Source organism: Salvelinus namaycush, chromosome 1, assembly GCF_016432855.1.
Source record: "Salvelinus namaycush isolate Seneca chromosome 1, SaNama_1.0, whole genome shotgun sequence".
NCBI lineage: Eukaryota > Metazoa > Chordata > Actinopteri > Salmoniformes > Salmonidae > Salvelinus > Salvelinus namaycush.
The window spans coordinates 25,198,445-25,214,279 of record NC_052307.1 but is presented as its reverse complement, the minus strand read 5'-3'; the positions used below and the strand labels follow the sequence as shown (position 1 = coordinate 25,214,279).

Here is a 15,835-nt window from a genome sequence, read left to right as displayed (position 1 = left end):
TTGATGGCTGTTACATACCCCTGTCAGATGTCCCGAGAATTTCTGGACATGTCTGAAATTTTGGTCGATCATCTTGTAGTAGCAGTGCTGGGACGAAATAGCCAATGAGTATTCAGCATGTGAGTCCAAAACAATGACGGTGAAGAGGAAAGCAACAACAACACGCACCTTGTGGGCCGAGGTGATGGAAGACGTTGATGGAGCAGTTGGAGAGAACACGCTGCCTTTTCAACGGGCGAGTTTGTTTTACGTGGCCCGGTGCCTCAGTTGAGTGGCGTTTGAATATTTTAGAACATTCCATAGGTGCTTAAGTGAAATACCCACCCAACCGGGCACCGGGCCATGCAAAACGAAATCCACCAATATTACGTCTATGTCCTACCATGACAGAAACCCAAAATATTATTCATATTTTCATAATAAGTATTCTGCGCCTCTGTCCCGTGTTTTAATGTTTCTGCACATAATAATGTGCACACTAACAAAGCAGCTCACTATTTGCATGTCGGAATTTTTTTCCTACGAAAACCGAGAAACGCAGGGCAGGACCAATCATCGTAATGTGGATGGAATGATAAGATCTGAGCATGTTCAAATTGTTACGATTTTAGAAGTCATGTAGTGTATGCACAGCATAAGAAACTGCCTTGTGCATAAACATTCTGTTACCAAAAACCTGTTACCAAAATATATTTTTACATTTCGCTCCCTCATTAGGAGGGAGGATAATGAAAGTTCACAGAAGTAACATGTAAAGGTAGACCTATCAATTAGTTATAGTATTTTTACTGATATCAATTTTGTTTAGGAATTATTAAGTGATTAAAACTCAATTCTGTTAGCAAATCGGTAAAGGAATTTCCCAAAAATACAGTACATACTAGAGTTGAGTACACTATAAATGTACTGTACTGACCTCTACTCTACTGAGGGCTACTGTGCTGTACTTTAATGTCCAAACTTGTGAAATGTAGATGTCTATGATTGGTTCAGATTTGGTACAGTCTGGACTAACCAAATTTGGTCTTGTTTCGGGGCAGAGCTCATTAAAATAATTGCATCTGCAAAGTTCACCCAGGAAATGTTTTTTTTGTTTGTAAAAATGTCAGTGTAAAAAAGTTTTGTGCGTAGAGTTATATGGTTTGTTAAACTTTGAAATCAATGGTTTTTGTTCGGCGTACATTTTAAGTGGAAAAATCTGAGTCTCAGTGCAATTCCGTTTCCGTGGAAGTACCCATAAGGTTTGATTGTGTCTACCTTTTGATGAGCCAGCTTTTACCCACAGCCACAGGTTGTTCCAATTATCCCTCCCCTGGTTGGCTCAAGCTACCTGAGTGTGTAGCAGCAGCCCAGTAAACCTTCACATCCGACCCGCTAGCGCCAGTGGCCCTGCTGCAGCACATCAGGCTACATGGCACACTCATACCTCTGTGAAGCTCCTTGTAAAAGTTCTCCTCTCATAGTGTGAACTGCCTCATTATGCCACATAGAGCCCCTTTGAAGTGGCTTTGATCGTCGTTAGCAACATGATCCCACATACCAGGCTTCTTTAGGAGGTTATAGGGTTTTATTCCCGTGGTGTCTGCTGGCTAGCTTCATGGCTCCCTGGTGTAAAAAAAAAAGTCAGGTCTACTTGCTAGCATGATTTAGGTCAACCACTAATGATCACATAAAGAAGGAGACCATTCAATGTCATTTCCCCGACATTGACTTGACAAGTCAAATCTCTGAGAGTACAGAATCAAACTGATCCTGTTTCCAGGTGCGTTCTGACTGCAAGCTATAGATATTTCAATAAATTGTTGATATGATTGATCTATTGTGTCCTTTGTGATCAAGGCGTCATAGATGGTTTGTGCAGCTTTTATAAAGGACAAAAGGAGTGTAAAATATCCCACAGCTTTTTTTTTCATGGCCACGGAGATAGAATCTGTTAAGATTCTATTTTTGTCACACTTTGCCCTCTAAGATTTTTTTTCTCAGTAGAATCAATGTAATACTAAACAGCAGGAAAACCGCTATCCCCTCAAACCAAACTCTTTAAGTGCTGTTGTAGTACATGCTGCTGCGATTTGAAATTCATATTTCACAAAATTGCTTCTTGTCCTTGAAGTATGCTTGAAAAGGAGAGCAGTGCATGTGTCATGGTTTTTGATACTCCACTGTGCCAGTGCATCCCTCTGTGCCAGCTGACCTCTTTATTTCTCCCAGACTCCCTGTCGGATGCATCTGGAAATCTCTCCAGATGCTGACCTGTTAGTCAGACAGAGACAGTGGCGTCATAGTGGCTGTTTGAGATTTGGACCAGCTCAACTTCTATGACGACTGCATGCTTATTTGGGTTTTACCCATCTCCTTGCTTTTTAGGCTGCAGTTTGGCACTGTTTCTGTCTGTTTCCGTAGGATCAAAGCAAAGCCAAAAAGGTCCACTTGGGACTGAGCTGTAAATTTGGTGTCATTACATAAGTCATACAGGCCCAGCATAAAGGTTGCATGACATCCTTGTCAGGAAGTGTGCAGTCTATAGTGGATTGCATGACAATGGGGGGGATACCCTGGCACTGAGTTTAACATACCGGTAACATGCGGTTCCCTCCCTCAGCCATGTGTGTGATAGATTTTTGGTACCCGCTGTGCAACTCGCCGCGGACTTTCTTTCGAAAGATCTTTTACATAAACAAAATGTGAAATTGTCTAGCGCTACAGACATCGGCAGCAGTGATTGTTGTTCCAATTCAATGCCTCTTTCCCAATTGCAGGAAGGGGTTTGGCATGCCCCAGCTTCCCAGTGTGAATGTAATGTGAGCCTGGGCACATGCAAGGCGAGTGAGAGCTGGAGGAGAGGGTGGCCAGACCAGACTGTAATCATTACTACATAGCTCTCTGGTATGAGAACCAGCTGTTGGCTCTCCTTTTGTTCAAAATTTTCTTCCCTTTTTTTCACCGAGGCTGGCCCTTTCCTCAATACCTCCTATTGCAGTCTGTCCCAAATAACCTGCCATGTGCTCGTGGCAACTGGATTCTGGGAAACCGGGAGAGATTCTTTCTCTACAAGGAGGCTGAGATTGGATACAAACACTCTTTCAGGCCACTGCACAGAATGAGCTGTCTAGCCCTTTATTTTTCTAACTGTACAGGCAATGTGCTTGCCAGGGGATGACAATGAAGTAGGTTTGTGATTGTTGATGCTTTCTGCTCTATTGTCATTCAACCTCTCTGAGCATGTCCTATTTTCCCTGAGTATAGCCAGCCTTATTTAATTATTTGACTGTTTAGAGATGAAAAAGTAATGTATTGAGAGCGTGGTCAGTGTGTTTTCAGAGCACCTTATTAGGAGACAAGGGGCTCCTGTTAGGTTTTCTCAGTTTACAGTTTACACTTCCCCTGCATGCTGATCAGTGGAGGCTTCTGAGGGCAGGACTACTCATAATAATGGCTGGAACGGAGCAAATAGATTGTCATCAAACACATAGAAACCATGTGTTTGATACCATTCCACTCATTCCGCTGCAGCCATTACCACGAGCACGTCTTCCCCAATTAAGGTGTTACCAACCTCCTTTGATGCTGATGTACCTGTCCCAATGTCTAACTTTGTTTCCCCATTATTAGCCTGTGTGTTTGCACAGCGTTTTTACTGTAAATCACCGTGGGAAGCCAGGGCCTTTGCTGAGATTGTTGTTGGCAAGATTTCATGGGGAGCCCTCATGTTTTGAAGTGTCTCCTGGGGACAAGTAAGGCAGCTCCCCATGCTTTTTGTCTGGGGCATGTTACCCAACCCTGGGCTTTATCCGCCCCTCTGCGCTGGGGACATTTTTCAGGCCTGGTGCATAAAGCAGAGCCAACTCAAATAAAGACCTGCCAGTATGCCCTTTGTCTGCTCTGACACTGGCTGGAGTGGCGTTGTTCACCGACAGCCAGCTTACGGGCTCCTGGAGGCAGGCAGACAGACAGACAGACAGGCAGACAGACAGTGCTTAAACTGTTAGCTCAGGCTGCTCTGTTTGCACATGCCTGGCGTTGATGGGTACGTCACCATGGGAACAGCCAGGAACCAGGCTTTCCTCACTATTGCAGAGAGAGAAAAGGAGATGATAAACTAGCAAAGTGTCAAGTGAGAAAGTGGTGTGAAAAGGTCTGGTTTTTTCAAGCCAAAGGCAAGCCACCATGATGTGATTTTTATCCATCTTTCTAATTGTTCTTGTTCTTTTGGACTTTTAATCCTTATGCTAAATATTGCTGTTGTCCATACAACAAACCAATCAAGTATTATATTTTCCTATAGAGTTGTCAGAGGAGGGCGTTTGGTTTTTAGTATTGGAATTGGATAGTGTTTTTCTTCCATCTGCACAGCACACATGACGAGGTCAGTTTTGATCCCAGACCTGTTTGAACTACCTCCTCTCTCTGAGGAGGACATTCATACAGCCTTGGAGGGGACCACTGACCAGTAACAGTCCATTGGTTGTTTTTTATATAATAATATATGAAGTTAGGTCATTGTTTTTGACAGTGTTGATAAGGGTCATGGGTCCGCTGATGGGTGTGGCTCCACTTCTCTGTGCTGAGTTCACTGATGAGAAAGACTGAATGGGCACCGCCTTGCCTCAGAGCCATACAAAATATACTTGACGTATTTCTGAGCACCACCAAGATGTATGATACCTACTAATGGTCTAGTTACTTGAGACAGAAACGAAAGTAGGGAGGTTTGTCGGGGAGGATGGGTGAGCGTTATCTGTGACAGTCTAGCAATCCAAAGCTTGAATGTTTGAGTTGCGTCGGGGCCCACTGTAGCATTTTAGCTAACCTTTCCCCTAACCCATATTCTCCCCTAACCCATATTCTAAACTTAACCCAATTCACCTAACCTTCTACATAAATTTGCCTAACCTTTGTTGTTTTAGTTCTCCTAACCTCCAAGTTAATTCTCCTTTGTTGTTACGGCGCAACAAGCAACCTGGTCTCCGATAAAGATGTGCAATATTATACGTCAACCAAGATGTATGAGAAGGTACATCATCCAATTTGTATGATATTATACCACAGAGTAAGACGTATGATACTACACATCCTCTAGTACGTATGTTATTGTATGTTATTCCATTTATAATGTAACCTAACGTATCATATCATACTAAAAGGAGTGTCACAGATTTATGTACAGAATAATACAAATTGCCCTGAGACCACATTGTTGGGCAGCACGGCTTGGGATCACACTCGGTCCACTCTCTTAACTGGCATAATGTTCCAGTGCATGTTTTGTGGTGTTTTGGCACCATATCAATAAAAAACAACTGTGTTTTATAAACTGTATGCTCCCCATACAGTATATCTCACTCCTTAGCTCAGGCCCTATTGGCTGCAGGCTGCCAGACTCACACACGTAAAGATGTGGCCTGATGCTTCCATAAGTGTCAGCATCCTCAGTATATCACTGAATAATGCCTATTGTCAGTGTTAGTGTCAGCAGTTCAGCCGCTGGCTGATGGATCTTTAGGGTTCACCACTGCCCTCTGAGTGGTGTCTTTTCTGAGAAAGTGTGTATGTGCAAGTGCCTTCTCGGTTATGCAGTGTTTTGATCTAACAGCGGTCTCTTCTCCTGAAATGCAGAGGAATCTTCTTGGACACCATCCTGCCACGCTATGATGTCAATGCAGTGAGACCGCCGATTGGCCAGAGGACAAGGCTAAGCAAAGGGGATATCACACAGGCACGCAAACTCTACAAGTGTTCCAGTAAGAACAGCACAATTATTGCAAACAATATTCAAACACATTTTGGTGTATACAGTGGCAAGAAAAAGTATGTGTTACCTGAATTTCTGCATAAATTGGTCATAAAATGTTATCTGATCTTCATCTAAGTCACAACAATAGACAAACACAGTCTGCTTAAACTAATAATACACACATTATTGTATTGAATAGATCATTTAAACATTCACAGTATAGGTTGGAAAAAGTATGTGAAACCCCTAGGCTAATGACTTCTCCAAAAGCTAATTGGAGTCAGGAGTCAGCTAACCTGGAGTCCAATCAATGAGACGAGATTGGAAATGTTGGTTAGAACTGTCTAGCCCGATAAAAACACTCACACAATTTGAGTTTGCTATTCACAAGAAGCATTGCCTGATGTGAAACATGCCTCGAACAAAAGAGATCCCAGGAGACCTAAGATTAAGAATAGTTGACTTGCATAAAGCTGGATAGGGTTACAAAAGTATCTCTAAAAGCCTTGATGTTCATCAGTCCACGGTAAGACAAATTGTCTATAAATGGAGAAAGTTCAGCACTGTTGCTACTCTCCCTAGGAGTGGTTGTAAGGGAAAGATGACTGCAAGAGCACAGCACAGAATGCTCAATGTGGTAAAGAAGGATCCTAGAGTGTGAGCTAAAGACTAACAGAAATATAAGGAGCATGTTAACATCTCTGTTGACGAGTCTACGATACATTAAACACTAAACAAGAATGGTGTTCATGGGAGGACACCACAGAAGAAGCCATTGCTGTCCAAAAAGAACATTGCTGCACGTCTGAAGTTTGCAGAAGTGCAGCTGGATTTTCCAGTAGATTTTCCAAAATATTCTGTGGACAGATGAAACTACAATTGAGTTGTTGTTTGGAAGAAACACACAACACTATGTGTGGAGAAAAAAAAGGCACACAACATCAAATACTTATCCCAACTGTAAAGTATGGTGGAGGGATCATCATTGTTTGGGGCTGCTTTGCTGCTTCAGGACATGGACAGCTTGCTCTCATAGACGGAAAAACGAATTCCCAAGTTTATCAAGACATTTTGGAGGAGAATGTAAGGCTATCTGTCTGCCAATTGAAGCTCAACAGAAGTTGGGTGATGCAACAGGACAATGACCCAAAACACAGAAGTAAATCAACAACAGAAAATAATACGCCTTCTGGAGTGGCCCAGTCCTGACCTCAACCCAATTTTGAGATGCTATGGCATGACCTCGAGAGTGGTTCACACCAGACATCCCAAGAATATTGCTGAACTGAAACAGTTTTGTGGAAAGAGGAATGGTCCAAAATTCTTCCTGACCGTTGTGCAGGTCTGATTCCAAACTACAAAAAACATTTGGTTGAGTTTATTGCTGCCAAAGGAGGGTCAACCAGTTATTAAATCCAAGGGTTCACATACTTTTTCCACCCTGCACTGGGAATGTTTACACGGTGTGTTCAATAAAGACATGAAAACGTATCATTGTTTGTGTGTTATTAGTTTAAACAGACTGTGTTTGTCTATTGTTGTGACTTAAAATTTGATCTGATCTTCCTCTATGACCAATTTATGCAGAAATCCAGATCATTCCAAAGTGTTCACATACTTTTTCTTGCCACTGTAGTTTGTACATAGCATAAGGTAGATATTAAATAATAGGTCTGATAATAATGCACAATGGACATTATATAGTGCTTTGTTGCTTTTGCTTACCTCTGAGAGTGAGAAATGTTATTCTACTTTTTCGTGTCTCTCAATATCACAGCGTGAATACTCAAACGCTCCTTGTTTTCCTAGATGTAGTTTACGTGTGGAAATAGTTGCGCATCTACCATTGATGTGACGTGGTTCCCTGGCTACAGTTGCCGTGACTCCCTGGCTAGGGGAAGGAGTGTAAACAGTGCCCTAGGACAGGAAGTGTCATCACTCTTTCCCAGATAGACTCAAAAGAAAGGCTGGTCTCAAGAGAACAATGACTAGAATGATGGCTGGGAATCAACATACTCTATTCTTAGGGTCCAGAGATCAAGATATGTTCAATGAAAACTGAACATATGTGTTCTAAAGGAAAACATCCTGCCCTGACACTTTACCAGTAGTTATGTTGGTCTTTAGAAAGACTTAGAGGTTTAATAAGGTTAAGGCTGAAGGGACAACGACTACAGGCGCAAGGTCGATTTTATAGCATAAACCGACAAGTTTAAAATAGTCATTTATAAAATAAAAGTGATGTCAGAGCGTTAATTGTGGGTCAGACAGGGAAAACTGGGTTTGTCAGAACCACATTAAAGCTCAATGAATAAACAGTATACTGCTGGCCAGAACTGGACCACTGAATGTGGTTTTAGTGGGGGGAATCATCTTTCTTCACCATAGAGGGTTTAGAGAGGTGGGGCTGTTTGAGTGGGTGTGTTATGTGTTCTTCACAGTGATAAACTCTCTCTCAGTGGAACAGGGGATAGTGGATGATGTGGCGCACAGGGGATGCAGCTAGGAAGGAGTCTCTCTCTCAGTTTTCATGGAAAACAGATTGTACGAGCGCAGCGCAGTGGATCCTTATTCACACAGCATTCCTGGGAGCATTTGTCATCCCCTCAGAGTGATTGTTAATGGTTTAGCATTAGCAGACCTCTGCCAAGCGTTATTTGACGCTTTATGGCCTGGAGGGAGGGAGCCAATGAACGTAACCAGTTGTGGGAGATGTTTTTCTTACTCCCGCTGAGTAAGAAAAACTCAGTAAGAAGTTCCCCTAGAGCACTGTGCATGCATGATGGTTGAAATTATCCCCTGTAGCACAGTGGGTTTAGCCAGTTGGCCAGGGGGAGGATTGAACTACCACCATGTTCATAATGTATTAGGTCTCCTAGAGGATTTGGTTATTTACAGTAGGCCAGATTTATTTTGAGACAATGCACATACGGTCTTCTATTGCTTCTCATCAACTGGAAGAGGTTGATAATCATCATCATCAGCAGATGATATTTTGAAAATGAAAGAGTTGCCCTCTTAAGATTCACGATTATAGTTGTAGCATCAAACTGCTGTCTTCTACAGTCTGCCTTTAGTGGGACTTGGCTACTTCATTTCTGTTTCTCAAATCAGTATTTTAGCCCTTATCAGACAGAAACTAATTGCTAGATTCTCCACTGGTTGACGTGGTCCTCATGTTAATGTGTCTCTCTCTTTCTTTGTTGATAGGATGTGGAGACAGTCTGCAGGAAAGCAGTGGGAACTTCTCCTCTCCTGGCTTCCCCAATGGATACTCAGCCTACATGCACTGCATCTGGAGAATATCGGTCACGCCAGGGGAAAAGGTGGGAGGCCATGGAAAACTGACTGAGATAAAAACTTGGAGAAGTGCTTTGTTTATTGTGACTTAGTGATAACTCTGTTCCCTTTGTCGGTCACTCTGTATAACATACCATGGGGAGTCAACGACCAATCGTATTCACTGAAAACTGAAATCATGCCCAACGGGCCAATAGATAGATGCCAAGCCCGCCATTGGAAGCCCCGCCTTCCTGGCTATAATACTGGGGTTCGTGGAATACCGGGGAACGTGTCACGCAATTTACTAACTTTTCAAGCAAACGAAGACTACGAGATTCGGCTCCGTGGGGAGACAGTACTCGTCCCTGTAGATGTTGCGAGTTTTGGGTCTTGGCATTGGTTTTTGCGTTTGCTAAAACCCCACTACTTTCTGCTCTGCTTGTGTAGCTTATGCTTCCTTGCTTGAATAAGATGACCAGTGGTAAGAGTAAGTTCAAAAAGTCTAATCAGTTGAGTTTGAACCACCGATCGTGCCCTAGGGCATGTGGTTTCACAATGAAAATTAAAGATACCCATGAGTTCTGTCCTGTTGCCTGGGGTGGAAACACGCTTTGGCTCAGACAAGTTTGTGGGACATTTTCTCCGGCTTGGTTCAACTTCCATTGGGCGTTGGGCTGACTTTGTGAGAAAGATTGGGGCTGCTGGCGAAGGGTCTTCCGGTGAAGCGACCCCAGGAATGGGGTTGTCTGAGGCCGGAAAAGAGCAGCAGTGGTGGTCAAATTTGTCAACCCAGCCGAGTGAGGCTCATTCTGGTTTCTCTGGCAGTGTTCAGAGTCCAGATGATATACAATCCCTTGTTGGCTTTTCAGAGTTTGAGTGTGAATCGGATGTCATCAGTCCGGGGCAGCCTAAAGCCCCGGCTTTGGATTCTGTGTGGGAGAGTGAACCATTGGTGGTATATGTGCCTTTTGATGGAGCTGTGTCATAGGGTGGTAGATCACCTGTGGGTGGATTGGCCATCTTCTCCCCCACAGCAGAGTTGCTCCAAGTTTGGGGGAAGGTATTTACCTCCTGTCTCTGCAGCAGTGAAGCGTTGCTTACCCCTATTTAAAGATTTCACCGATGAGCTAAAGGCGACCTGGGATTCCCCTCATTCAGCCAGGCTGGATCATGAATGTAGAGGATATGGAGAAAGCTGGGCTTGTTTGCACAGTGCTGATGGATGGAAAGCTGGCGAGTTACTTTTGTATATATAGTGTATGTGGAAACCCTTCAAATTAGTGGATTCGGCCATTTCAGCCACACCCGTTGCTGACTGGTATATACAATCAAGCACATAGCCATGCAATCTCCATAGACAAGCATTGGCAGTAGAATGGCCTTACTGAAGAGCTCAGTGACTTTAAACGTGGCCACCGTCATAGGATGCCACTGTTCCAACAAGTCAGTTTGTCACATTTCTGCCCTACTAGAGCTGCCACAGTCAACTGTAAGTGCTGTTACTGTGAAGTGGAAATGTCTAGGAGCAAGAACGGCTCAGCCGTAAAGTGGTAGTGCGTAAAAAGTGTCTGTCCTCGGTTGCAACACTCACTACCGAGTTCCAAATGGCCTCTGGAAGCAACGTCAGCACAATAACTGTTCGTCGGGAGCTTGAATGAAATGGGTTTCCATGGCCGAGCAGCTGCACAGAAGCCTAAGATCACCATGCGCAATGCCAAGTGTCGGCTGGAGTGGTGTAAAGTTCGCCACCATTGGACTCTGGAGCAGTGGAAATGCATTCACTGGACTGATGAATCACACTTCACCATCTGGCAGTCCGATGGACAAATCTGGGTTTGGTGGATGCCAGGAGAACGCTACCTGTCCCAATGCATAGTGCCAACTGTACAGTTAGGTGGAGGAGGAATAATGATCTGGGGTTGTTTTTCATGGTTTGGGCTAGGCCCCTTAGTTCCAGTGAAGGGAAATCTTAACGCTACAGCATACAATGACATTCTAGACAATTCTGTGCTTCCAACTTTGTGGCAACAGTTTGGGGAAGGCCCTTTCCTGTTTCAGCATGACAATGCCCCCTTGCACAAAGTGAAATTCATACAGAAATGGTTTGTTGAGATCGGTGTGGAAGAACTTGACTGGCCTGCACAGAGCCCTGACCTGAACCCCATCGAACACCTTTGGGATGAATTTGAACGCCAACTGCGAGCCAGGCCTCGGTGCCCGACCTCACTAATGCTCTTGTGGCTGAATGGAAGCAAGTCCCCGCATCCAGTGGAAAGCTTTCCCAGAAGAGTGGAGGCTGTTATAGCAGCAAAGGGGGGACCAACTTCATATTAATGGCCATCATTTTGGAATGAGATGTTCGACGAGAAGTGTCCACATACTTTTGGTCATGTAGTGTTCTTAGCCTCTGGGGCTAACAATGGGGCTAATCCTAGCACGGTGCTTCCAAATAAACAATGCCAGTTCTCAGCGGATTAGCTGGACAAAAAGTGTACCAGGCTAAGGGTGTGGCGGCCTAGTCATTGAATATGGTCACAATGCTGCAGATTTACAGTGCATTCGGGAAGTATTCAGACCACTTGCCTTTTTCCATTTTGTTACGTTACGGCCTTTTTCTAAAATGTATTAAATCGTTTTTTTCCTTCATCAATCTACACACAATACCCCATAATTACATTTTTGCAAATGTATTAAAAATAAATAACTGAAATATCATGTTTAAATAAGTATCCAGACCCTTTACTCAGTACTTTGTTGAAGCACATTTGGCAGCGATTAGAGCCTTGAGTCTTTTTGGGTATGACGCTACAAGCTTGGCACACCTGTATTTAGGGAGTTTCTCCCATTCATTTCTGCAGATCCACTCAAGCTCTGTCAGGTTGGATGGGGAGTGTCGCTGCACAGCTATTTGCAAGTCTCTCCAGAGATGTTCGATCAGGTTCAAGTCCGGACTCTTGCTGGGCCACTCAAGGACATTCAGAGACTTGTCCTGAATCCACTCCTGCACTGTCTTGGCTGTGTGCTTAGGGTGGTAGTCCTGATGGAAGGTGAACCTTCACCCCAGTCTGAGGTCATGAGCACTCTAAATCAGGTTTTCATCAAGGATCTCTAAACTTTGCTCTGTTCATCTTTACCTCGATCCTGACTAGTCTCCTAGTCCCTGCCGCTGAAAAACATCCCCAAAGCATGATGCTGCCACCACCATGGTTCACGATAATGTTTGTGTTAGGTTTGCTCCAGACATGATGCTTGGCATTCAGGCCAAAGAGTAAAGAGTTCAATCTTGGTTTCATCAGACTAGAGAATCTTGTTTCTCATGGTCTGAGAGTCCTTTAGGTGCCTTTTACTGAGTGGCGGCTTCCGTCTGACCACTCTACCATAAAGGCCTGATTAGTGGATTGCTCCAGAGATGGTTGTCTTTCTGGAAGGTTCTCCCATCTCCACAGAGGAACTCTGGAGCTCTGTCAGAGTGACCATTGGGTTCTTGGTCACCTCTCTAACCAAGGCCCTTCTCCTCCGATTGCTCAGTTTGGCCGGGCGGCCAGCTCTGGGAAGAGTCTTGGTAGTTCCAAACTTCTTCCATTTAAGAATGATGGAGGCCACTGTGTTCTTGATGACCTTCAATGCAGCAGAACTTTTTTGGTACCCTTCCCCATATCTGTGCCTCCACACAATCCTGTTTCAGACCTCTACTGACAATTCCTTAATCGTCATGGCTTAATTTATGCTCTGACATGCACTGTCAACTGTGAGACCATATGTAGACAGGTGTGTGCGTTTCCAAATCATGTCCAATCAATACAATTTTACCACAGGTGGACTACAATCAAGTTGTAGAAACATCTCAAGGATGATAAATGGAAACAGGATGTACCTGAGCTGAATTTCGAGTCTCATAGCAGAGGGTCTGAATACTTATGTAAATAAGGTTGTTTTTTTAATTGAAATTTGCTAAAATGTCTTAACCTGTTTTTGCTTTGTCATTATTGGGTATTATATGTAGATTTAGATTATTATTATTTATTTACCCATTTTATAATAATGCTGTAAGAGAACAAAAAGGGGAGGCGTCTGCATACTTCTCGAATGCACTGTATCATATACATTTTCTGCAGGAGCTGAATAAGATCATGGAAGCGGGGAAGCCGGTTTCAGAGTTTCTCGATGAAATCCGTGCTATAGCTGATTTTGTGCTGCGTCTGTCCCGCTGTACTATCCTGGCTGTGGGTAAAATATTGGTGGATGGTGATGTATTTGGATGAGCCAGTTTCGCCAACAATTTTGTTTGGCTCGGCTGTGGAGTCCTTACAGTCATATTTCGAGGAGAAACAAAAACAGGACACAGCTCTTCGAGTCCTTTTCCCACGAGGCTCGGCAGTTCCTGAGGAGTGAAGGAAAGTGTCCAGGCCAGAGGCAGGTTTCCCTGGGCCAGGGGCGGCTTCGATGTCTGTTTTTGACCGTCTTTGTGCTTCTGGGCGGCGGTGGATGTCTTGGCACGGACTCTTGGCTGGGTCGAAGGAGAGTGGGGTGAAAGTGGATTCTTCCGCGGCATGGGTGCAAAAGCAGACCTCGCGACACTAGCTGGAGGCTGGGGGAATGGAAGTGTTCTCGGGGGCCCTCCTCCCCAAGCATTTACGGTGGTAGCAGTGCTCCAAAGTGGCTCGATCAATGGGGGCAAGTTACTAGTTGCCGAAGTCCCCAAACCCAGTTGGGCTCGGTATCAGAACTTCGGTACCACGAAAGCACATTGCTTTTACCCATGGTTCCTCTGTGTTCAGGGGTATCGAAAGTACGGTATCGTCCAGGTGTGGGCATAATAAACACATTTCCTTACCCACATTCACACACAGTTGTCAAGAATGTTGGATATGAGAACAAGCATTGCAGAAAAAACAAATTATCCCAGTCCTCAAGCTGGTGCTTTGCCCCTTCAGGAGATAATGTATGGGAGACTGGCAGCATGCTCCGTCCAGTGGTGGGCATGTGCAGTTTCACCATGGGTGATGAGGACAGTGACGAGAGGGTACGGTCTGCAGTTCGCCCATGCGTCCTCCTCCTTTTCGATGCATCATTACATCAATAGTCCACAAGGTCCTAACGCCTGTCTTGAGAGAGGAGATTTACTCTCTCCTTCAAAAGCAGGCTATTCGGGTGGTCTCCGTGTCAGAAGTACAGAGCGGTTGGTATAGCCCGGTGCTTGTTAGTTCCCAAGAGCGATGGAACATTGCATTCCATCCTGGACTTGCGTGTTTTAAATAAGAACCTCAAGGTTTGCAAGTTTAAAATGCTCACACTTTGCCAGCTATTGCAGTCGGTGAGTCCCAGCGATTGGTTCACATCCTGAAGGATTCATCTTTTTTTAATGTGTATACATACTCCCTATAGAACGTTTCTGAGGTTTCATTTTAAGGGTGTGGCTTACGAGTTTCTGGTCCTGCCTTTCGGGCTTTCCCTTTTGTCCTGCACCTTTTATATGGTGGTGGAGGTGGCTTTGGCACTGGTGCGGGGACAGGGATCAGAGTATTGGCTGGTCGTAGCGGAGTCGAGCGAACAGGTGGAGCTCCACACTGCCACGCTGGTTTCCCATATTCAGTCTCTGGGGTTCACAGGGAATCACAAAAAAAGTTGTTTGACTCTGGCTCAGCGCATTCAGTTACTGGGTCTCGTCTGGACTCTGTTCTCAATATGCTCTTCTGGCATGGTTTCAGCTGGGGCACTGTTTTCGCTTGTGTCTTTTGGTTATTGGGTTTGATGCCCTCTGATAGCTGTGGTGCTTCTAGGACTTCTGTTGATGTGTCTGTTTCAGCACTGGGTAATTGCTACGCATCTGGATGCATCTCACCACTGCCTTCGGTTGCTCAAGGTATCCCAGTCGAGCCTAAGGGCGTTGACTCCTTGGAGGGACCCACGACTGCTGTGGAAGGGGGTTCTCATTGGTCAGGTAGTGTCCCAGTGGGTGATAACTTACTGGAATGGGGAGCGCTGTGTTTGGGGTACTCGGAAAGAGGGATTTGATCAACAGCGCAAAGGGCGCTCCATATCAATTACCTAGAGCTACTGACTGTTTTGCTAGCGCTGAGGCGTTTCTTTCCAATGTTGGAGGGCCAGCATGTGTTGGTAAGGTCCGACAACTGGACAGCGGTGGAATCAACAGGCAAAACCTGGCCCATTATCTGCTCGTATGGAGCAGTGCGCATTTCCTGTCACTCAGGACGACATATCTTCCCAGGTCTCTCAATGTAGGTGCGGATCTACTTTCCAGGGGGGGAGGGTCCTATCTCTACGGAGGGGAGACTGCACCCCCCGGTGGTTGTCCAGATATGGGACCGGTTCGGCAGGGCTGACGTAGATCTTTACGCAATTCGAGAAAACGCGCATTGTTGTCTGTTCTTCTCAATGAGGGATCTGGGCACTCGGTTGGGAATGGATGCTTTGGCATATCAGTGACCTCGGACCCTGCTCTATGCGTTTCCTCCGGTGGACCTGATTCAGGCCACCATGGAGAGGGTCCGTAAGCAGGGTCTATTGTTGATTCTGGTGGCTCCCCATTGGCCAAGATAACCCTGGTTCCCGGAGATCATCCGCCTGTAGGGCGGGGACCCGTGGAGGGTTCCATGTCGTCGGGACAGAGAGTTTGGCACCCACAACCACAGATGTGGGTTTGGCCCTTGAAAAGTTGAATTTGGCAGCTACGGGTTTACCCTCAAACGTGATTAAAACCCTACAGTCGGTGCATGCGCCCTACGAGAGGGTTATATACATATATAAGTGGTGCGCGTTTGAGTGTTGATGTCATGTTGATGGAGTTCTCCTTTTCAA

At 45.0% G+C, this 15,835-nt stretch overlaps 1 protein-coding gene across 1 annotated transcript in view; it reads left to right on the top strand.

Moving 5' to 3' along the window:
* The window catches only part of LOC120017819 (bone morphogenetic protein 1-like), a 58,395-nt gene that overhangs the window by 32,139 nt on the left and 10,421 nt on the right, over nucleotides 1-15,835 (top strand). Inside the window, exons 7-8 of the mRNA XM_038960816.1 lie at nucleotides 5,617-5,741; nucleotides 8,945-9,060. Of these exons, the coding sequence (XP_038816744.1) occupies nucleotides 5,617-5,741; nucleotides 8,945-9,060 (241 nt within the window). The remainder of the gene's footprint in view (nucleotides 1-5,616; nucleotides 5,742-8,944; nucleotides 9,061-15,835) is intronic.